The sequence below is a fragment of the Cryptomeria japonica genome, chromosome 3 (assembly GCF_030272615.1).
Source record: "Cryptomeria japonica chromosome 3, Sugi_1.0, whole genome shotgun sequence".
Lineage (NCBI taxonomy): Eukaryota > Viridiplantae > Streptophyta > Pinopsida > Cupressales > Cupressaceae > Cryptomeria > Cryptomeria japonica.
Genome location: NC_081407.1, coordinates 109,617,284 through 109,642,094, shown reverse-complemented (window position 1 = coordinate 109,642,094; position 24,811 = coordinate 109,617,284). Strand labels below are relative to the sequence as shown.

At 39.1% G+C, this 24,811-nt stretch overlaps 1 protein-coding gene across 3 annotated transcripts in view; it reads left to right on the top strand.

Moving 5' to 3' along the window:
• The window catches only part of LOC131075790 (flavin-containing monooxygenase FMO GS-OX5), a 140,781-nt gene that overhangs the window by 67,592 nt on the left and 48,378 nt on the right, over positions 1–24,811 (top strand). For all 3 annotated transcript variants that reach the window (XM_058012679.2, XM_058012678.2, XM_058012677.2), the window contains exon 2: positions 20,701–20,771. In XM_058012679.2, the coding sequence (XP_057868662.2) occupies positions 20,701–20,771 (71 nt within the window). The remainder of the gene's footprint in view (positions 1–20,700; positions 20,772–24,811) is intronic.

The following is a 24,811-nucleotide window of genomic DNA, read 5'->3' as shown; positions in this document are numbered from 1 at the left end:
CATTCTGAAAATGTTTCTTAGAAAAGGAACCTACGAAGAAGAATTCATGTAACTGAGATTTCAAGGAGTTCACTGTTACTCCATCCTCATTGAGCCTCTTTGTGAACACTGCTTCGATCACATTGATCACTTCCTCCTGCACCCTTCTAATTGAGTCTTTCAAAGTTAAAGACTCGATGCTGAACTTTTCACAGGTAATATTTCCTGAGCAAACGATGCAGAACCATCGGGAAAAGTCATAAATTTCATTCTCTTGGATTACTTTTCCATCAATCAGTGTTTGTTTCAGAATCTTCATTAGAGCCCCGAGTCGCGGAATGGTTAAGTCCTGATAAATTTGAACATCTTCCCACAAACCTTCTGCTCTCTCCAATTTGTTTAGAAGGGCAACAAATCTAGAATGAAGACGAGCTAAGTTTTCAATAAACTTCCCTGCTGCAGTAAAGACATCTTCCACCCATTCCCTGGAACTCTGTGCCATTACTTTGATTATCTTTGTGTCATCAACAACTTCCTTAGGGAGGGAGGAAGGACGAGCGAAAGATGGATCTGCTTCCTTGAGTGGCTGCTTGAGACTTCTGATATATTCACATAAGACCCTATTTTCTTCCTTTAGCCTTTTACATTTTGCCTTTGTTTTCTGCATCTTTTCCCTCATGGCCAAGGAAGATCGTTCCAAGTCTTCAATTACCTGTTTGGCAGAAGCATGCCCAAGGTCAACTTGTCTGATTACATAATCTTCCAGCCTTATTTTATTCCTGTCCTTATCTACTGTAGGCTCAGCTATTTGCAACGTTCGAGATCCATATTCATCCTTCACAACCTTGGAGAATTTCCGAGGAGCCTTCTTCCTTGCCAGCTGATCCATTCTTTTCAACAACTCTTCTAATTCCCGTGCTGGGTTAGTTTCCTTTTCCGGCTCCTTAATCTATCCATCAACCAATTAGGTGCGGGAATGGAGTGACTATGGATTTCCATTTGCTCTTGCTCCTGTGATACTTGTTGATGTGTTTTTTAGGCACATGCGAACACAGAATAAAATACCTTAAGTATCTCATCCTCTCTTGAATAAAATCTCTTGGATGCTGAAGATTAGCTTAAGGATCACCCCAAAAGACTCCAAGGTTCAAATATGTAGGATCACTACGTGTGGATAAGCTTGGTTGCTCATTGTGATTGTTGTTTCATCAAGGGGCATTTATGGTTCGAAAAGATTTCACAAAGTGATTGGCAGATGATATGCATTGAAGTTTCTTGCTAAGACTACTAAATGATTTTAAAAAAAAATGGCAAAAGATAGGTGTTTAGAGAAGTTATAAACTATCCTAAGAATGAATGGATGAGGGATGACATAAATGAAACTCAACTAGTTATAGCTTTGCCATACACAAACAACTCCACTAAATCTAGTGCAATCTTCTAAGGATGTTTGGAGATTTTCAAATTACTAGTAATCATAGACACCATCAATTGAATGCATATCAATGATTAAGCAATAATCGAACTTAAGCAATTTCAAAGGTTCCAGTTGACCACACAAGGCTCCCTTACAATCAGCAAGAGGCTAGTGGTATGGATAACGAGTTTCACAATATATCAAGTGCAATATTCCATCATTTAATCTAAACACTAAAACTAACATAAAAGATTGACTTGAGATGACAAAAGAACCATGCAATAAGCTTCAAGGATTGAGCAAAAACACCATAGCTTCAATGTTTCATTGATCCAATAGCTAAACAACAACAATTCTTCAAGGCTTTCTCTTGCCAATATTCTAACAGTATTACTCCCTCTTCTAGTTTATTTCTATTACTAACATCATTAACATTGATATTAACCATTACAAATGAAATGAGTGGAGCTTATATAAGACTCCCAAATACAATGAAGGGCTGAGATCGAATGAAGATCAAGGGCCAAGATTTTGCCACCTAAACCCTAATTAGGGTTTAATACAAATGAAAACCCTATCAAGATAATCATCATCATGAATCAACCAATAAGAAGACAACATGTGCCGACACGGAAATAATCATCATCATGAATCAACCAATAAGAAGACTACATGTGCCAACACGGAAATCGAGGAAGCATCCTCCAATAGGGAAATGAAATGCCAAGTGGAATCATAACAAACTTTCTTCTAGAACTTTGTTTCCTTTCTCCTTCTCCTTTCTGGCATATTCAATGAATCTGGACGTCATACTTTCAACTTCAAAAATTGGAATCTCAGGTAGATTCTTCATACGTTCTTCTAGGTGGATTACTTCATCAAAGGCTGTAAGAAGTGTCATCTCCCATCCATGCTCAAGTTATTTTGTCTTATCAATAAGGAACATAGTGGCATGCATAAGATCCAACAGTTTTTCTGTGATCGGTCCACCTTCTCCCTGAAAAATAACTTTTATCTTGTCCTCCAATTCTTGAATGTCCACATCTGTTTCAATTTCTGCCCTTTTGTCAAGAATAATGCACATCACCTCAATTATCTTGTCATGAATAGGATGGACGGTATCTTCAACTTGACTACATCTGTTACTAATGTATTAAAAAAGGAGCTTCTTCATTTGAAGCAAGGTCGACCACTGTAACAAATTAGGAGTTAATTCTTTTCTAATTACCCCTTCTTGTGCCAGTATCTATCTAGGTGCTTTCTTTATTGCTTGCAATACTGGAATGGTGACGTCCTTAGCATGAGTGAAGGCATCAACTGTCACCTTGAGATTATGAACTATCTCAAGAACTCGAATGGCTCTACCAAGTATTTTCATCATATTTGTTACAAACTCATTAGCCATTGTGAAGGATTTGCTGATCCATGCCTCTAGAAGTTGTGCTGAGTTTTTCATTTTCTCCATATGATCAATTGACTCTGCGGGAAGCAAGGGAGGTGGTGTGGCTGCCGGACTTTGATGTGTCAATGGTTGCTGAAATTGTTCAACATTGTACCTCCATGCATTTACCTCCTTTTCTAACCTTTTGTTCTTCTCTATTTTGGCCTTTAGCTTCTCATTGATCACCTTCACTCAGTCGGTAGCTTCCTCCATGGCTTGCTTAGAAGTGAGTGGATCTAAGTCAAATGTCTCCAAATCATATTCCTCTGCCATAATCTCATCCTCATATTTATCTATCGCTGGAGTGGCAATCTGTATCTTTCTGGAGCCTGCATCATCTCTTATTATTTTAGACATCTTTGGAGCTTTCTTTCTCTCAATGACTTCTTGAGGTCCGTTTAGAAGACTTTCTAAATCAAATGCTTGTTCTTCTTCTTCCTCTATTACCTCTTTGGTAAGCCTCTCTTTGATCCATTCGGGGATAGAAGATCTTCCCTCTTTTACTTGCACTTCTTCGGGCAATGGTTCATTCCTGGGAGGGGAAGTTACTTCATTATCATCTCTTTGTTCTTCATCATCACAAATCTGGATATGAAGGGTTGGATTTGATGATTCTTGAGGCATTTTTCCTTTATCTTGCCTATCATTCTTGTCATTTTGTATTGTAGACTTTATTGATTCATCTACTTCGTGGACAATGCCTTCATCTATTCTTTGATCTTTGCCTTGATTTTCTTTCTCGTGTCTAGAAGAAGCGCTAGGAGGCTGATCCGAATTTGTCTTTTGCTTCTTCTTGGATGCTTCTTTCTTTCCTTGTTCATTCTTCCTTTTTGATCCTTTAGAATGAGAGGTGTTCTCACTGACACTTGCCCTTTCTTCTTCTTCTTCTTCTATCCTTGTCTCCAAATTGAATGTCATTGTCACATCTTGCTCCTTCAATTTCTGATGTTGAATATCTACCCATCTTCGTGGGCAAGTTAAAACTTGATTCATAATTTCCCTCATATTTGTGACTTCCTTTTCATCCCAATTAATCTTTATTTCTTTATCCTCCATCTCATAGGTAGATTGGATATATCTACCACTATCTTGTGCTTGATCGGTCACTCTATAGATTTTGCATTTCCTAATGAGATCAAGAGGCAGCCGCAAGTGCGTCTTCTTCTTTATCTCGAAGTCATCTTGTGCGTTCATCCAAAATCATCTACTTGAAACACATGTGTATGCTTTCTTCCAGCCATTTCTTCTACATTACCATAGGGATCAAAATTATCTCTCGAAGCAAATGGTGTAAACAAATAGAGAGATAACTCTGGCTCAGCATATTCAGCTACTTGGAGGGAAGAACAAACTTCTATTGAATTCCCAAGTGAAATGGAATTAGTGATGACAGCTCCGTGTTTGTACCTCAATGACTTGGTACATGCTAACAATTGTCTTGCCACCTCGAGAAGTACTATCCTATCTGTGGGATAACGTGGCAACATATAAGGAGGGGAAGGACATCCTTGGATCCTTATATATGTGAATTTGGGAAATTGGATAAACCATGCACCATATTGTTTGACAAGTGCTTGTGCCTCCAAAGACAATCTTTGATGGATCCCACCTTGTAGAGTTCTGGTGATGTGCATTGTGAAAGTATCATTGATTGCATTATAGTGTTGTTTAGGTGGGTGATGCAATATTTCATAAGAATCACAAACCCTTATCTCTCCGGGCCCTCTTCCAACTCTACCTCTGTGTGGTAGCCCCGCATATTCATAACTTCTTGCTAGAGAATATATGACATATGAGCTCATGTGGAATGACTTGGTAGGAATTAACCTTCTCAATTGTACATCTAGGCAATTACTAATGATTCTTGCACAATTAATCATTCCTTTCCCTTGATTAATTATTTGAATGAAAAAGAACATCCATTTATCAAAACAAAAGGCTTGAGGAGCACCTATAATTCGACCAAGCAAGGTGATCAAATCCCTGAATTCCTCTTGGAAGTGAATTCGGTGTGGCCCATTAGGTATCTTGTTTAGGCGAGGTCTACTCTTTTGTAACCAATCCCTATTGATGATTAATAGGCATGCATTAGGATCATCTTCATAAATCGATTTGGCTTCTTCTAAGCTCTTATAGATCATATCCCTTTGTTCTGGTAGGAGGAAAGCTTCACTTATAGCTTTCTCTGATAGGTAGGCAAGAACGGTTCCATCCTCGGCCACAATTGTCCTTGAGTGTGAATCATAGTGCTTGGCGCATTCAATCATCATGACATCTAACTGTAGGAGGGAAGCCAGCTGCCTTGATGATGCTGCTCTCTATTATCCTCTTGGCTATAGGTGATGGTTTGCCAATGTATGGTGCCTCACGAAACTTCTTCACATTGAAGTTCCCAAGATTTGTATCTCCAATGTTGCTCCACCGGGACGTAATCTTGGTCTCCAAGTCATCATTCTTCTAATCTTCTTTGATGAGAGCTTGCCTTGAGGTAGATCCGCTTGTCTTGGGCGCTGCCATCGTTCACCTATGAGATGCGCTCAAGTTAGGATCTTGACAAGGTTATGAAGATTAATGACTTTGAGCTTGCAAAACCTTAGAAATGAAGATGAAGTACCGATTTAAACCAGTCCTACGTTTTAACAATAATTGAATGCTTCATAAGACTGACCTAACTTTGAACATGCATCCTAACTTGAATGAATTATGCCTTTTAGCCTTTAATCAGACTTGATTTTAATCTTAAAATGCAGTCCTTACCTCTGACTTTGATGATTTCCTATCAATTGAATGATTGGCACTACTTAATGAAATCACTATTTGGAATGCAATTCTGATGTCTAAGACAAATCAGGGCTGCTTATGTGAATTTGCTATGTGGCAGGCTCCTAGCTGAATAAATTTGCTTCCTCTTGATCAATTCAGGCGCTTTAGGGTGAATTCGACGTCCTAAAACATCAGATTTGTATCCTTAATGCTTAAATTTGTTTGCCTTGATCCTCAGGTCTGCACTTTTGATGTCCAAGTCCCCCTTTGTGTTGGAGCAATTCATTTATATTTTGGTGAAATTCGCTCATGAATATGTGAAATTCGCTTCCTTGCTGGAGAAGTTCGCTCAACCTGCTCTCAAATTCGCACTTGAAAGAAGAAAATACTTGAATTGATGATTAAAATGAATATCTTGATCCTTCTTTTATATGCGATTTAGGGTAGAGATGTGTCTTTTGGGTAATAAGCCGACTTGATCTAATGCAAGCAAAAAATATAAATTGTTTTCCTTAATGCTGGCCGACTTAACAGATCAGACTCTCCCTTCTTAGCAATTCGAATTTGAAATGGAATTTTGGCACGAAAAATGCTTGCCTTGTTAAATTTCGCTTTAGGTCCTTTGCAAGATACACACATAATTCGCTCTAGGACCTTAAGAACGACAAGGTCAAGGTGAAATTTTTTCTCTATGTTCTTTCCAAGGAAATGACTAAAAAATTTGTCCTACATCCTTTCTAAGGTACGTGACCTTGATTAGAATCTCGCTCCAAGACCTTGGGAAGGACATGATGAAATTCGCTCTGTCCTTTGCAAGGACAAGTACTAAGATAAAATTCGCCCTCTGTCCTTCGGAAGGACATGACCTAAGATGAAATTTTTTCTCTATGTCCTTTCCAAGGACAAGACCTATAATGGAAGCTTGCTCTTCATCCTTAGGAAGGACGAGACTTATATGACAATTTCGCTCTCTGTCCTTAGGAAGGACAAGGTCAAGTTGAAAGTTCGCTTCATGTCCTTAGCACGGACAAGACCTAAAAGTAGAATTCGCTCTGTGTCCCTTGGAAGGACAGGAATTAAATGACAATTTCGCTCTATGTCCTTGACAAGGACAAGACTCAAAATGAAGTTCGCTCTCTGTCCTTTGGGAGGACAGGACCTATAATGCCATTTGCTCCAAGACCTTTCTAAGGTAAGCTCAAATGATAAAGTTCGCTCTTGTACCTTGGCAAGGTACGCTCTAGACAAAGTTCGCTTTAAGACTTCTCCAAGATACACATATTCAAGTTCGCTCTGGACCCTTAGCAAGGATTAAGGCATGAAGTTCTGTAATATGATAATATCCCAGTAATTTTTTTTTTTGTTTTTAGCAATAAGAGTTACAAGCAAACATCACAACCCGTTAAGGTTAGAGAAATAATCCAAATTGCTGAAAGGGAACCCTTCCACCTTTTGTTCACCGAGAGCCCAATCTGGGAGGGTGAGAGCATACAGTGTTCCGGGGATCATTAGCACCATAAATCAAACTGAAATTACAATGCCTGGGAGGCAAGCCAGCCCCTTCTGCTTATCCAGCAGGATAGAAACCAAACTCTTGGCGGTAAACCAGCCAAGGGAAATAACAAGAAACTAAAACTCAATCTCTCTACCGCATGTTTCAGCGGGAGGACATTACATTAAGCTATCACTCTACCGCATATTTCAGCGGGAGGACAATTGCATTAAACTTATCACTCGACCACTTATTCAGTGGGAGGACTGAGTACATAAACTGAATTACAAAACAAAAAGGCGGCTAAGCTAGCCTCTTCCACTTATGCATTGGGAATTACAAATAAGGACAACAAGAATGATTGATCAGTACTACTGAAACAACCTTACAAAATAGAGATAAGATGAGAAGAGTGATGCAGATTATAACACTATGAACAATGAATTTCTGCTACATCCAAACTGCAGGCTGGAATTACAAATCAGCAGCCTATGGAAATGCTAGAATGCTCCTAACTCCCTCATTTTACATCCGAATCAACTCAACCCAGTCCCAAACCCACCATATAACATGTGCAATGACAACCAATTAAAGCCACAACCCAAACAACCCCTTATTTAATTTGCACGCATCCCAATGCAATATCAGAAACCCACACCATACCTAGGAATTTCGATTTGATCTAGGAAATTCAAAGCTTAATTAAAATTGCTATAAACTCACAAAATATATCGCCATTGCTGGGAAGGAGGATAGAGATGATACCCATAACCGTCAGTCGCTTCAGCATAGAGGTGTGATTGAAAATGTGCTTCAGCCACAGTTAAAACCAGCAAGTCTCCAGAATCACTTCAACACCAAAAATGTCTACGGCCAACTCTGAGAATGTAAGAGAATACAATGCACAGCTAGGTAATGTATTTCAAGTACGAAACCGGGTAGGACTAGGAAGATGCACTCCGAAGCCTCAAGTTCTGTCGCCAAACCGGCAGCATAAAATTACAATTTTTCAAGATAGTGCAAATGGGAGCCCAAGCCTCATATTTATAACTTCACACACCTCGAACCCAAATGCAAATTCCTTCAAATTCAACGCCTTTCATTTGCATTTCATTCCACCACATGTGGTCCCCAAGTGTAGCACCATTTCCCACAAGTCAAACTTCACGCCCAAGGCATGGACCCACGTTACACTTTGGCAAATATTAGAGATAAGTCATAAAAATAATCTCTCTCAAATATTTTGACATCTCTTAATTAAGCATGAAATTCGCCAAAAACTTAGGAGAATATAGACATTAATCCCAAATTCGATAATCAGTAGCAATTAAACAGATTAATTAAATATTAAACCTTAGGATAAGGAATTAATATTTAATCGTACTGATTATTATCACAACCAGGATGAACCTGAGCTAGGAAGACCACTGTACTGCTGCAGAATCAGGACCCTGTCCACTGCCAAAAATAGAATTATGCCACACTGTCACTTACTAAAAATAGTAAGTCAAGAACTAATGCTCCGAAAAGCATGATCTTTGCGCTCAGAGACAAAGCAAGGAGAGATCAGTAGGACAATATCACCAGAATAGCCATTCCTTGACTTACTAAAAATAGTAAGTCCTCGTTTCATCAATGTTGGACCCCTCATTCTTCATTCCACCTAGCCTACGGGTCTCAGGGATAGGCTAATGGACCACTGGAAGGTCGTCAATGAGAAGGGGACATTACAAGTTCGCTCTAGGACCCTTGGAAGGACAAGGAATAAGGCATGAAATTCGCTCCACGTCCTTTGGAAAGATAGGACCTATAATGTGATTTGCGCTTCAAGACCTTGCCAAGGACAGGACCCATAATGGAATTTGCTCTATGTCCCTTGGAAGGACAGGGTCAAGCTGGGAAGTTCGCTCCACGTCCTCTGGAAGGACAGGACTTGAAGAAAAAATTCGCTCTATGTCCTCTCCAAGGACATCAATTCAACATCCGCCTTAGGACCTATCCAAGGAATTTCGTTCAATGTCCTTAGGAAGGACATGGTCTTGAAGATTAAAAAATTGCTCTTGGACCGCGGCAAGGACAAAACTTTGAGTTCACTTTAGGACCTTTCCAAGGACATGGCTTGAAATTCACCACATTCTTTTACCTCATCGATTTGAGCCTTAAGTTTTCCAATCTCTCCACATGAAAGCATCATCAATTCGACCCTTAAGAATACCTATAGAGGAAATTCGCTCTGTGACCTTTGGAAGGACAGGACCTAAAACAAAATTTCGCTCTAGGACCTGAGCAAGGTACGGGGTCAAGGCATTTAAGCAAATTTCGCTTCAATGACCGTTTTTTTGATGAAAATTTTGCTCTCAAATTGGGGCAAGGTAGGCGACCTTATGGATCATTCTTCTTTATCTCCTTCACCTAACTTTGCTTAGCTTATTGAATCTCGAGTCCTCCATCTACTAATCAATTCTTTTTAACACGATCTATTCCACTCCACTCACTAGGAGAGAGCAAAGAGAGACTAATCCTAGAGGCAAAACCTATAAAAAAAAAGGGGGGTCCCCATCTTGATGGGGGCAATGTGTGATGTGGTCACAACAATACTTCCTCCATCTCACCAAGGATGGCTTCCATGAAACTATCCTTGCGAGTTTCTTCCTGATGAGGAGGAATCTTTTGTCTCTGACTTCCTGACTAATGTGGTCTATGTGAAGCACTGACGCTGAGAATATCTTGTGTTGGAGCCCTGTCAAGGATGTTGCCTGGAGGTGGATTTACTGGATTTTCCTGCGAAAACATTTCTACATCCCGCACACTGGAAGAACTTGTTGGTGATTGCATTCTTTCTACTTTTTCTCTCTTTTGCAGTGGTTCTTCCTGCTGAACTTCCTGATGAATTTCTTGATGGACTTCCTACTGGTCTTTCTTTTGGGCTTCCTGTTGGGCTTCCCGATGGACATCCTTCTTCCTTGTCGTCCTCGGTCTCTGTGGAGCACTTTTCCCTGTATCAAGCCGGACTTCTCCTTCTTCTTGGGCTTGTGAAGATCCTTTAGTTGCTTTGCTATGGGAATCTAGACTTCCCATCAATTGAAAAGTCAGGTGGACATTTCCCTCTTTCAACCTTTTGATATGCCTATCAACCCAGTGTCTGGTAAATTTTAAAACAGGTCTGGCCAAGATGTCTAGACCATCAATTTCAGGTTCCGACTAGTCTGGCAGTTGAATGGGTTGATCTTTCACCCTGTAGAATTCTGGTCGCACCAAGTCTGAATCTTCCTTCACTTGATTCGGCACTTGCATTATCTCACCTATCTTGATGGTGTCAAGGGGCAATCTGGAATACATTTTCTTTCGGACTTCAAGGTCATCCTTGGCACTTGCCCAGTAGTCTTCTAGGTGAAACTTCTGTATAAATTTCATTCCAGCAACCATTCTGATTTGGCGATAAGGATCATATTGAGCTCTAGATGTGTAAAATGCCAAGCGGTAGAATGCCAACTCCTCTGCTGCTTTCTCAACCACCTCCAAACTCGGGTACAGCTCGTAATCACCTAGGACAACCAAGAATTCAATAGACTTCTTCTTCTTCTGTAATTGATCATAGGCTGCCAACTACCTCATGAGTTCAAGCAGTACCAGTTTTTCAGATGGACACCTCGACAATTTGTATGACTGATATGAGAATCCCTGCGTCCTGATATAGGTGAACTTCAAAAATTGCAAGAACGTGGCTCCATATTTCTGAACCAGGGCCCTAGCCTGTGGTGACACCCTTGTGTGAAATTCATTCTACACAAGTCTTGTCAAATACATAGTGAGGGTGTCATTAGCTAGCTTGTAAGAATTAGTATTATGAAGATGTAGCTGAGGATAACACATGCACTTTCAGCTGTGCCGGTTTGCAGCCCATGATTCCTTTTTCCGGCAAACCATCAAAGTCTCCCCTTCTTGGAAGCATATGAATCACGTAGGAGCTCATGAAGAAGGATTGGGACTTCCTTTCTTTCAAATCTCTCAACAGTTCGTGCAAGTAGTGGCTGATCAACTTGGCCCAATCCACTAACCTATTAGCATTCATGATTCCGCCGATGTAAAAGAACATCCTGTTGATGTGTTTTTTTATGCACATGTGAACACAGAATAAAATACCAAGGTATCTTATCCTCTCTTGAACAAAGTTATTCGAATGTTGAAGATTTGCCTAAGGATCAATCGAAATAACTCCAAGGTTCTTGTATGTAGGGTCTCTATGTGTGGATAAGCTCTGTTGGTTTGATGTGATTATGCTGGAATCACAAGGGGACTTACATGCTGATGCGAATACCTGAATGTTTGATTTGCTGGAACTTGAGTCCTATCTACTACTCACTGGGGGATAAAGAAATATCAAAAGCATAGGGTTTAGAGAATCTATTCTAGGACCTAGAATGTAAGAATATAGATGAATGACTAGGTGGAGTCCTATTGGGCTAGGTCTCACCATCAAACTGAACAATTCGACACCAGCTCAGTGCAATCTTCTAAGAGAATTTTGAATATGTTCGAATCAATACCATCACACATTGATCACCATTCAAGTTAATGCATAAGCAATGAGTGTAGAACAATTCAAAGTCAAGCTCATATCAATCCAGTTGACCACACAAGGCATGCTCACAATCAGTAAGAGGCTAGTGGTATGGACTAAAGGATTCCACACAAGTACATTCAACAAATTCCTTCATTCAATCTAATTATTTACCATTTAGCATGAAGATCCAACAAGAAACGATGCGTATTGCAAGAAACAACACATTTCACCATAACTTCAATGAAAAATGAAGTTTATTTACAATTTTGGGCAACAATCTCTTGCCTTCTCCTACTCTACTCTAATTGCTATTTTATTCTCTTTAGACTATCTATTAACTATTGCTATTAGCTATTCACTATTAACTATTGACTATTCACCTTTACAAATGAAGAGCCTGAGCTTTATATAGAGAGCTCATTACAATTCAATGGCTCAGATTGATTTACAATCAATGGCTAGGATTACAAGATGGAAACCCTAATTAGGGTTTGTTACAACAAACTCTCCTTAGCCAATGAGAAAATTACATTGATTACAAGATGGAAACCCTAATTAGGGTTTGTTACAACAAACTCTCCTTAGCCAATGAGAAAATTACATTCAATGTTTGTGAACCAATAGGAAACCGGGGTAGGTACATCGGAGTTTGTGTCTTCATGTATAAGCATGGCTCACTGAATCTGGACATGTTGATGTGGACCTTTCTGACTAGAGGAACAATGATTGGGATGCCACCTTGTCTGGTACTTGCTCTGTAATGACCTTGGTCGATCCTCCATCGTCCTTGATGTGCTTGAGGAACGATGTACCTTTCCTTGACTCTCTTGTGTTTGATGAGGCTTCTTCACGATCAAGTCATTCCTTCTTCTCTGGAAGCTCATCTCGCCTTGAAAGGTTTGTATGATCCTTCTTCTGATATCTTGTGATTTCTCCATGTGATAGAATGAGGATCTTGAAGATAGCTTTCTCTATTACTTGCAACTATTAAACACTTGAAGTCTTTAGCACTTTGAGTCCTCTTCCATGCACTTAAGATGTCCTTGATTATGATGAAACTTGAAGAGGTCCACCTTGTCTTTGCCTAATCTCCCTCTAACTGGATCTTGTTAATCTACAAAACAAACAAAAGATGGTGTTAAGTACACATGACACATTCATCCTAACATGATATCGCTCAATTCAAATCATCAATAAGAAGACATTTAAGTCAATTTTGCTTGAAGTTGGGAGGAAAGAGCATGTTTATTGTCCTTGCTCAATCTACTTATTTCCCTCCTTTTGTCATTATAACCTTAGATTAGATCCCTCAGATGTGAAGGTAACATCATTTTAACCACCAAAAGGCTTAAGAGTAGGTATTGCTTTGGGTGCCTTGACAAGGTATATAGTCTCTCAGAAAATTCGCTTTGGTACCTTTGGAAGGTATAGGAGCGAACTAGGCAATTTCACTTAATTCCCTCATCATTACTCATTCTTCAAGGCAATAGACTTCATAATTGTGTTCCCTCTAGGCATAGACAAGTCATTTGCTCCCAAAAATTGCTTAGGAATGAGTTCGCTCACTCACTAAGGCAAGATTCAAGGCCTCTTAAGAATTTCGCTCATGTACCTTAGAGAGGGCCAAGAGCGAATTTCATCCTCTAGGCTCAATTCATACTTTATTTCACTTAACTTTGCCTTAAACTTGATTTTTCACTTCACTCCTCATCGCACTCAAGTCAATTTGCACTTTAACCTTGCTCAAAACAAGATCCTTTTAGTACCTTGGCGGAATAAGGGGTCCCTTCAAGGATTTCGCTCCTGTACCTTTGGAAGGGTCAGGAGTGAAATTCTTCTTTTTGATTCAAACACTTCATATTCCTTCAACTTTGCTCTTAAACTTAACTTTTGGGTCCTTCTTCCACCTGGATCAAGTCCATTTGCCCTCAACCTAGCTCATGATAGGATCCATTTAATTGTTTGAGTGAGCAATTAAGGCCTTTTGAGGATTTCGCTCCTGTACCCTTGGAAGGGTCAAGAGCGAATTTGAGGGATATAGCTTGGACCTCACTCAAACACTCAATCTTCATCCTTATCTAAGTTGCCTTGGCCTAAGATCATGCTAAGAAGTCACCTTTAGGGGTTCCCTTGCTCAAAAGAAGGATTAAAGGCAAGTCTTGACAATTTCGATCATGTACCTTAGAGAGGTACAAGGTACTTAGAAAGTTCGCTCCTGTACCTTTGGAAGGGTCAGGAGCGAATTTTGTTTCTTGGCTCAAATTCCTCATGTTTTGATGTTCAAACTTGTTTCAACTCATTCACAAGGCCTAGATAGATCATCCTCTCCTCAATCATGTCTGGGAAGCAAGGGTAGTGGTCCAAGCTAAGACCTAGAGAGTGTTTCTAGGAGAATTCGCTCCTGTCCCTTTGGAAGGGTCAGGAGCGATTCTCAATCTTTTCAAGGTTCAAGCGCATTCAGCTAGGTTTCAATTCATTCTCAAGGCATTAGCATTCCTTTCCTCTCTCACTCATGCTATGGGAACAAGGTTTGTGGTCTAAACTTAGGCATAAAAGAGGATTTTAAGGAATTCGCTCCTGTTCCCTTGGAAGGATCAGGAGCGAATTTGGCTTTAAGGCTTAAATTCCTCTCATTTTCCTCATTCTATCATGCTGCAATTTACTTCCAAGGCACGTACAAATCAACTTCCCTTCCAATCATGCCATAAGAACAAAGATCTCAGTCCAAGCTAGGAGCAAATAGGTGATTCTAAGGAATTCGCTTCTATACCCTTGGAAGGGTCAGGAGCAAATTTTGCTTCAAAGCTCAAATCCTCCATGGTTCATCCTTTAACTTGGTTTAAATGCACTTCAAAGGCTTGAACAAATCATCCTCTCTTCACTCAAAGCTTAAAAACACCAAATTGATCCAAATTAGAGGGAAGAAGGGAGGTTTTAGGAGAGTTAGCTCATGTACCCTTGGAAGGGTCAGGAGCGAAATTCATGCTTGTGCTTAAATTCTCCAATTTCCTCTCAAACTCTGAAGTCTAGGGTGGCTCAAATTCATACTCTAAGGTGCGCTTAGGTTGTTCTCCTTCCAATTCAAACCTTGAAAGTGAGATTTCATCCAAATTAGGAGAGCAAAAGGAGCCTAGGAAGATTTCGCTCCTGTACCTTAGAGAGGGTCAGGAGCGAAATTTACAATCTAGCTCAAATTTTCCACTTTCCTCCAAGTTTTCACACTCAAGCTTCATGTTGTTTCCTCCTCAAAGGGTAAATGAGTGGAATTGGTATCAAACAAGGCTCTAGGATGAAGTCTCCTATCCAAATGAGGGCAAAAATTCTCTACCAAGAAAGTCGCTCTTGTACCTTTGGAAGGTACTAGAGCGAACTTGGTTCTTAACATCTAAGTTCCTCATTGATAGTCATTCAAACATATTTCAGAAGCATGCTTAGGTCAACTTCGCCTGGGTCGGGGGCTTGAAGCAAGAATTTAGGCCTAATTTGAAGATAATGGATAGGGCTCTAGAGGATTTGCTTCATTTGCCTCCATCCCTCGTAGTTGCACTTGATCCTCGCTTTACTTTAATCATCATGACCAACTTAGACCCAAAAGGGGGCTCTTGACAACAACTTTCATCTTCATTCATATCCTTGACTGACTTTAACTCAAACTTCCAGGACCACGCTAAGATTTACATTCAGGTTCTAGACATAATGCAAAGACTCTCCCAAACTCAATCAAGGCATAACCCCAAAACTAGAGCAAGGCCTGACCTAGAGAAGGCTTTCAAAGAGACCCTGACTGGGACCACCTACTGCTTCATCTCAACTCAAGGAGACCATTCAATCCCAATGAGCTCTCTGGCAACTCCCCAATGCAAAGATTAATAGCACGAACCTAAAAGACTAAGCCAAGAAAACTAACCCATAAAGCAAAAAAGTGGGGGTCCCCATTTGCAATGGGGCGATGTGTGAATACATCACAACACATCCATGGTTCAAAATTCAGGGTATGCGAACATCCCACTATCCTGCTTAGCATCTTTATCAGGTCCACATATTCCTGTTTGAATTCGAAGATAGTGAGTATCTTAAGCATTTTGGAGATATGCAGCCTAGGCTTCATTAGCCACTGTTTGTTAATCATATCCGCACATCTGCTAGGACCCACTTCATATACTGCCCTAGCTCCATTTATGGTCCTGTATGTCATGGAATGGTGTGAAGGAATTTTGAAGGCTTCACCAATTAATTCTGAAGTCAAAGTCGCCAGCAGCTTGCCATCTGACATTGAAATTGTCTTCCTCTCCAGATTGTAGTGTTTTGCACATTCAAGAATCAAGTCTGGAAACTAGATTGTAGGAGGAAAACCAGTTGCTGCAACGATTCTACTTCTAACAAACTTGACAGTTGTAGGAGAGGGATTATGCCCTGCTGTCCCAAACATCTTGATCTTGAATGCAGCCAAGTTGAACGTTCCTAAATTTGTATCGCTGATCTCCTTCCACTTGGAAGCAATCTTAGAATCCAAAAGAAAGCCCTTCATCTCCGCTTTTATCTGTTCCTGCCTGGTGATGGTAGCTGCCTTGCTTGATTCTGCCATCCCGAAAAGCTCCTTGAAAATGATGAAAAACTCTCTAAGTATGACTTTCTTCACTTCTCCAACTCTTCTTTCTTAAAACTCGCACGTGAGAAATGAAATGCATCTTCACGCTTATATAGAATTTCTCTAATCGTGCTGCTAAATTGGGAGGAATCTAATTCGGCAATTGCATTCATTATGCGTCATACTTTCCCATTCACCACGCCATGCAAATGGAATGTCCCTTGTAGTTGAGTTCAAATTTGGAAGTTCCTCTTAATGCATTAAGTCATGCGTCATACTTAGAATATTCCTTACCAGCTCACCAATTTCCATTTTCAAATTTCAGAGGGAAATTGGAAGATTCTTTCAAGATTCTCCTTATTTATCCGCTTGGCTTGACTTTTCCTGTCTTGGAGGGAATTTTCCATGCTTTTTGACCATCTCCTATTTTTTAGGAACTTTCCTAAAATTTAGGACCGGGGTCCAAGAGAGAGAGGAATCTCTCACGATCCCAAATATGGAAATTTTTTTGGATTCTGACGAGATTTGATGCTTAAAAATGGAAATTTTAAAATTTTTTCTTGAGGGGATTTTTGCTTTTCCATTCCATTCCTGACCTTCATTTTCCTCTTTGCCATGGAAAAACTTTCAATCTTTGGCATGGAGTCCACTGGATGATGGAATTTCATCATTTTCCATGTCCTAATCATTCTGGAGTTGGATACCTTCCTTGGGTGTTGAATCCACTTTTAGCGAGGAATTTGGCAATTTCGAAGTTTTCATGAGCACTCTAGTCTAGCGCCCTACCCATGCCTTAGGCACTATTTTGCTTTGATCAAGGAATTTCACTATCTTTTCTCTTTCCTTCATCTCCCTTGTTTGGCGCCCTCCTGGGTGCTAGGGCACTATTCTCACTAAGGCATGGAATTCATAATTCCTTCTATTTTCCACGTTGACCTTCCTTTGGCGCCCTTTGACTTTCTTGGGCGGAGTTTTGCTTTGATCATGGAATTTCGCATGTTTTGATATCTCCATGCCTTTACTAGTTTGGCGCCCCCATCCAACCTTAGGTGCTACTTTGACTTGGGCTTGGAATTTCACTTTCCTTTCATCTTCCATGTCTTCATGGATTTGGCACCCCCTCCTCATGATTGGGCACAAATTTGCCTAAGTCATGGAATTCACTTTTTGCTCATTTTCCAAGACTCCTTGGATTTGGTGCCTGGATTCATCATTGGGCGCAATATTAACTTGAAGATGGAATTTAAACTTCATTGTGTTTTCCATGACTTGTTGACTTTGGTGCCCTTCCTTGTCTTAGGGTGGAATTTTGATGATGCCAAGGATATTTTTTACATTTTCACTTATCCATGATGACTCCACCTTGGCGCCCATCTTACTCCTAGGGCGTAATTTTGCCTTGACTAAGGATTTCATCAGTTCAACAAGTTTCCACTCTCCCCTTGTTTTGTCGCCTGGGCTGTGGCTTGGGCGTTGTTTGGACTTGGAGGAGGAATTCACCATTTTCCTTGAATTCCATGACCACTAGAGTTTAGCACCCTGCTGCTTCCTAGGGTGCAATTTTGTCCTGGAGATGGACCTTTGCTCAGTTTCCAGGATGCTTTGGATTTGGTGCCAGTCCTTCATGTTGGGCACTAGATTCATCTTGTGATGGAATTTCATCTTGCTTCTTCCGGACTTAGGTGAATTTTTTGAGCTTTCCATTTCAGGAATGGATACCAACACAACCATTTTTTATCAAACTTGTCTGCTTTCAGACCTTCCGGATTTAGATAGATCCTTCAGGAATGACCAGTCTTCATTGTCTGCCTACGGGGACCTGTCACAAATGAATAGAAACTTTTCAAAATGTCATAGTTAGAGCCCAGAACAGGATGTAGGATGACTTACTATAAATAGCAACTTACTAAAAATAGTAAGTTTGACTTTTGGCAAAATGAAGACATTCTGGGACTGTAAAATCCCTAAAAAAAGAACTTTCTAAAAATAGAAAGTTGCTCCGATTTTGCTCAAATTTTATTGGGAGGTTCCTCGAAGGGTCCTGATTCCAGTTCTACACTCGGTTTTACAAAACCCTAACAAAAACCCCTAAAATCTAGGAGTAAAGGTAGAAACCCTAAAATTGACAAAACGAGCCCTAGACTGAACCAAATTCACTCAAACGAAAAGCAGACTTGATAAAAAAGACTCCCAGACACTTGCAAAGTAGAGAGACTGATGAGACTACCACCAAAAGACCCCAAAAAACAAGACAAAAGACTGTAAAGGCCTAAAAAGTAGGGGGTCCCCATTTGGGATGGAGTGATGTGTGATTAGGTCACAACAAGACTCAAGAAGAATTTTATTGCCACAAGCCCACAGCTAAATGGCAATGTGTATTGGATTTAATTAAGAATAGACTCACAGGTGTGAGTAGGGCATCCGACATTGTTGTCTAGATGATTGATCTAATGGTGAGACTAAGCATTAGCAAGGTGTATAATTGGGTGAACGTGTTCTCAGAGAGTATTTACGAGTTCTTGTACTTGAAGCACAAAGCCTTCTATATGACTCAGCACGCTATTGATCATTTCCTTAATGTTGTTCACACTTAGGTACTCCCAGACAAGTCGAGTAGATTGTAGCCACTTGGCCAACTCGAGGCTTCCTGGTCGACTCGTTCTACTGGGAAAACTTGGGTGTGCAGTGGAGTGGCGAGGAGCCAACATAGTTGAATAGGAAGAAGAGGAAGCAAAGAGCAGATTCAAGGAGCAGTGACGACCTCGAGGCAATATAATTATCTTCTTCTTCGAGCGATAATACGGGGGAAGTATTACTTGTAGTGGAGGAATGCTTGGAAGAGGATGTGGAGGAGGCCATTCTTGTTGAGGATACGATCGTAGCACCCTTGCTAACAATTACCATTTTGGCATTACCTGTACCACCGCTTGTAGTCCCATCAGAGACAACTCCACCTTCACTTGCTATAACACTGCCAATGGCATCGGTGGCAATCTCACCGCCACCACCTATGGAACCGTCAGTGCCAGATGGACCACCTTCAACCGCACCTACACTTTTGGTTATGCTAGGTGTACCACTAGATGCCTCTCTAGTAGAGTCACTAAACTTACCTTTAGAGAGTTTTCCAAGGTAGGAGGATGTTGGGATGCAGGAGATAGTGATTGCTTCAGTAGTTGATACTCAACAAAGTGAGAATCCATAGTCATAGCCAACTGTAGAACCAACACCTAGCAAGGAGATAGCACAACCAACCACAAAGCCAACACTTCTCGAAGCTACACAGTCGCCTGCCACACTTGGCGGAGAGTGAGAGTCATCATCCAGTGAGGTTGACAAGATTGTTCTCTTGCTGGGCTGATCAAATCCCTTTGATCACAAACAATATGCTTACACCCAAAAATATCACACTTCTAACTAATGAAACCCTCCTACAAACAAACTGTAAATAAACTTAAGAAGTCACAAAGTATTCAACACATGGGTAATCTCTGTATGAGATTATTCTCTGGTAATCCTTGACTCTTGTCTTAGATCACTTGGTAATCCTCTAACTCTTGTCCTTAGATCACCCAGACATCCCGTCTTATAGTCTCCTTTTCCATTGGTTTATCAACCACTAAAGAAACAAGCATAAGCTCAACAAAATCTGCAACATGAATAATTCAAAATGGAGCCAAATCCATGCATATATGAAACCACTTTCAAAACTCAAAATTGTCTCCCAACACCCACCTCTCAAAATGGAGAAAACTTGTGTAAAATGGAAATAATCATTTTATGGCAACTGCCATAAAGCCACTAGATGCCAAAGATGCCCAAAGATGCCAAGGAAACTTTCCAAAAACCAATTACTAGCCGACTTGCCAAAGCCAACAAGATGCTTCTAAAAATCCATGCCCAAAAGAAGAAGTTACTAATTTAACATTGTTTGTTGTGAGAAATTTGAATTTGCAACAAGAAACAAATATAAATTCATATTATTTCCCAAACTATTATGTGATCCTGAATTACTATTTTGGGACAGTTGGCCTTACTGTTTTTAGAAATTTTTGAAAAAGGGACATGACATGACTGTTAAACAGTCCCATTTTCTATGGAAATTAGAGTGATATCAATATAATTAATGTGATTCAATTGTACAAATTTATGTGGTGTTGGTGTTTAAATTAATTTTTGTTGTTGATTCAGTTTGGTGGAAATTGTGTTTATGCTGTTTAGTGGATATTGATGTTTGTATTTCAAATCTATTATCTTACAAAAAATTCTGGAAAGGAACATTATAGAGATCTCCAAGACATCCCCAAAACCTTGGGGATGTGTCCCTGGAGTATGCTGGATCACATAGATTTAATTGATACTTTTATAATTTGATTTATGTATTTTTGAATCCAGGTTTGCTGCTTTTAATGCTTTGGATATGAGGTGAATTATTGTTGTTTATTACCCTTTGCAGGTATTGAAATATGGCCAGGAAAACAAATTCACAGTCATAATTACCGTGTTCCTGATTCATTCCGAGATGAGGTGCTTAGACACTCAATTAATCAAGAGTTTGCTTCTGTCCTATAGCCAGAATATGAAGTTTCAATAAACTAAAAACATAGCTCAGTAATTCAAAAGAATTTAGCAAGTATAAATAAGCTTCCAGGCGCAAAAACACCAAAAAATAAAATGCAAAAAAGAAACTTGATATGGAAATCGTCCTTTATAGCAATTGTGTCTTATTACACAATTCTTAGCTAGTAGTTGGACTTAGAGATCAGCTTCTAGGAGTTGAGGCATTGTATACAATGAGATAGACCATAATATTTTCACAAAGTTGTTTATGAATATTATAATCATTTACATCAGTTTTCTGTTTTCCTTGTTGATTGTCTTTTTGGCATCTTTATTTTCTTCCACATTTAATCTCCTGAATCTTTCTTTATAATGCTTATGATAGTATTCTAGTTTATTTATTTTATGCATCATATATTTCCTTGTAATATAAATGCTTCTTTGAAATGGGATATCTTTGTAAGGACACCCCCTCAATTTTGTTTTTGAAAGTTTGGCAAATGAACTTAACAACAAGAACATATACTTGATAGTTTGCTGCAGTCATAAATCTAATATGTCATTTTAAACATGCACATTGCTGCTTATATCAATTTCTTGATGAATACATATTCAAATCAATTGTTCATTACATATCATGGATAAATTCATAGAAAACAACTTGTAATACCTTAAAATAGGAGCTAATTGGTGAACCATAAGGGTCTGATTTAACAAATTGAATGCTGGTAGGTCTGCAAGTAGTCAAACACATTTGCAACAACAATGAACTACTTGTCTCCAGCCTTCAAACTCACCTCAGTCACTCACCAAGGGTCACCAACCAGGAAATGCCCCTCTAGCTTTCTTAATCACCTCTAGAATATCAGGAAACAAGGATTCAACGTTGTTCTGAGACACTTCTACAATTCCTAGTTCTGTCCTTAGTGCCAAAACAAAGGTGGCAGGTTTAATAAATAACAAAGCTCCTCCAAACAGTCAGTTTTCACCTATAAGTAAATCTACAACTGCAAACACCGCCTAGATGCCAAAATTGAGGGTTAAATGTGCCCTAAAAATGTGATGTCCCCAATACAGGACATAAAGATATATGATTAAAATAAGTTATAATTAAAGGTCTAAACCTTTTTATAAGAGAGAACAAATAATTACAAGCATGATATCAAAGAACCACAAACCATTTATGGATAAAGAAAACAATTATCTCAGTATCGACCTAGAAAACATAGTGACTGGCAAAAACGACAATGTGTTTGATAGTATCAATTATACATGAAGTTATGGGAAAGTAGCACGATTTGCTTGGATCAGGTATAACGTAAGGGCCTACTCACAGCTGCCACGGGATAAGCAGCACAGAAGGAAGATAAAACAATATAATTACAAACGATGATACCTCCATCATCAGCAATTACATAGTAATTATGAATAATAAATTAATTGAAGGGCATTCTAATTATAGAATCGATGTTATTATGAAGAGTCATCGATATTATCACAACAACTATAATGCTAACGTGCAATTTGTTAAAAGGCACGATTAGTGGCAACAAAGGGCAGTGATTTGGAAGAGATAGAAGACGTGTCTTTTCAAACCACCTCATCGCATTATATTGAGAATATCAAAATCACTTTGAATGGATAGACGGGAGTTATATATAATTACAGTTTAGAATAACAGGAGGAGGGAGGCAAAAAGGCCCAATATCGTGTGTATGGAAGCCTAGGATTATTCACATCTGACAACACTGCATATCCTATATAATATCGTATATATCAGACATAGCATCATCTCTTTATCTATAAGTAATACGAAATCTCATTCATAGCATATATATATCGGTCATGAAGAGGATTATGAAGGAGCGGTGAGAATTCCATAAGTTTAGTTATGATTAGGCATCAATACATTTCCAGACAGCAGTGAGTATAATATGCACAAATTAATAGGCTGCGAGGCTACATCAGATATATATGTGAAACACATCATCAGATTTAATTATTCTATTTGTATGCGGGAAAAGTGGGCTGATAAAACTCAATATGTGAAAATATTTCAAAATACTAGTCCACACACACACAGGACTTCTTGGTGCAAGCTATGGAGTAACAAAGTATTACTCAGCTTCCCAAGGTGGGTCCCATGTTTCTCTATCTCACAATGACCCTCAAACCAATGTTTTTGCTCTCAGATCACTGAGCAAAATGGTTCAGAGATGGCAAATACAAGAACGAGGGATGTCTTGATAGATTTTAGAATGAAATGGATTCTAAACTATGCATGATTCTAGAAATGCAATAAATTAGATGATAAGATGACAAGGTTAGTATAAATACTATCCTAACATGATATATTAGTCTATGATTGAGCTAAATGATAAAGAAAGTATTCTAAACATGCATATTTAGACTAATTCCTAGTTAAAGAGAGGCTAAAATGATGAGCATAAAATGATATAAGAAGGCTTGAATGTATTTGAGCATAAGTGTGATACTACAAATTTGAAGGATGATTGTTATGGAGGAATGAGAGCTCTATTTATAGCAAGAATAGGGCAATGGATGGTCAAGATTGAATGGTTTAATCAAGGGTTGAGTTTGAAAGTTGGGGATCCATGTTTGTAATTGGCACCAATGAAATGGTGACAAGTGTCAACATAGGGTTGGATTGAGAGAAGGGGTTGGAGACATTGAATGCCTGAGAAGACCTCATGGTTATCTAGAGGCTAAGGGTCAAGTCTAAATTAAGATTACCCACTGGATTAAGAGTTAATCCAAGGATAAACCTTTGTGCAAATGATTAAGAGATAATCATGGTCAAAGCATTAATGGCCTGATGAGACCCTTGGGTTGGATGAAGGTTGAGTCAAAACAAATGTTTTAACCATGTAGGAGGGTTTGAGTTAACCATTAATGGTTATTGGAGACTTTGGGGATTAAGTGGTTGAAGGTTGAAAGCCTTCAATGGTTATCAAAGACTTTGAGCCATTTAGTGGTTGAAGGTTGAAAGCCTTTAATGGTTATGAAAGACTTTGAGGTTTTGAGAAGTGACTTCCCTTTGCTTAGGGATGTGACAAAGTTTTAGAGGAGGGGTTAGGTTAATTAGAAGTGATTAGAAGATTCTAGAAGGGATTAGAAAGGGGTTTGGGATTTTGCAAGTGGATGGAGCGATAATAGGATTTAATTGAAATAAAGTATTTTATTCAATATGGTTGCAATTAAATAAATTTGATTTATTCAATTTAGGATAACTATTTAATTAAATTTGAATTTAATTAAAAGTGGATAGGGGGGATTTAATTGAATAAAATGATTTATTCATTAAATGGGTATAGTGAATTTAATTTAAATAAATTGAGTAATTTACTTAATTAAATAGAGGAATGTGGATAATTTAATTAAATTGGATTTAATTAAATAGAGAAATGAACATAAAATATTCATTTAGGAATATGGTCATTTTTATACGTCTACATTTTGCCCCTCTTTGAAGTGACGTGTGTGCACATGTTATTTCAAAGAAAATGATGTGTTTTATCATGATTTATGATCAAATGCAATTTTTGTGTTGCTCTTTTGATTTGCCAGTTGTGCCCCGGTTTTGATTTGATGTGTGATGCCCCAGATTCGATATTTGATGGTGATGCCCCTTCGGGAGATGAATCAATATTTTGAAATTTTTTTGATTTAATTTGATGAGTTGTGTATGATGTGTATGATTTCATGCATGTGAAATGTGTGCAAATTGATTCATCTCCCGATAAGTTACAAATGTTATGGTATAGGGGAGACCGCGACCATATTACAGGTCCATTTGGCTAACCCTAATTTCATTTTCCTCCTATAAAAGGGGAAAAGGGCTTGATTTAGATTCATTTGTGCTTTGTTGACTTTGAAGAAAGAGAATGTGGTCTGCAGAGAAAATGCCTATTCCTTATCATAGACACCGTTTCGAGCACATTCGGAGGTACCGGAGACCTGCAGCGCGTGGACCACTAGTAAGTCAA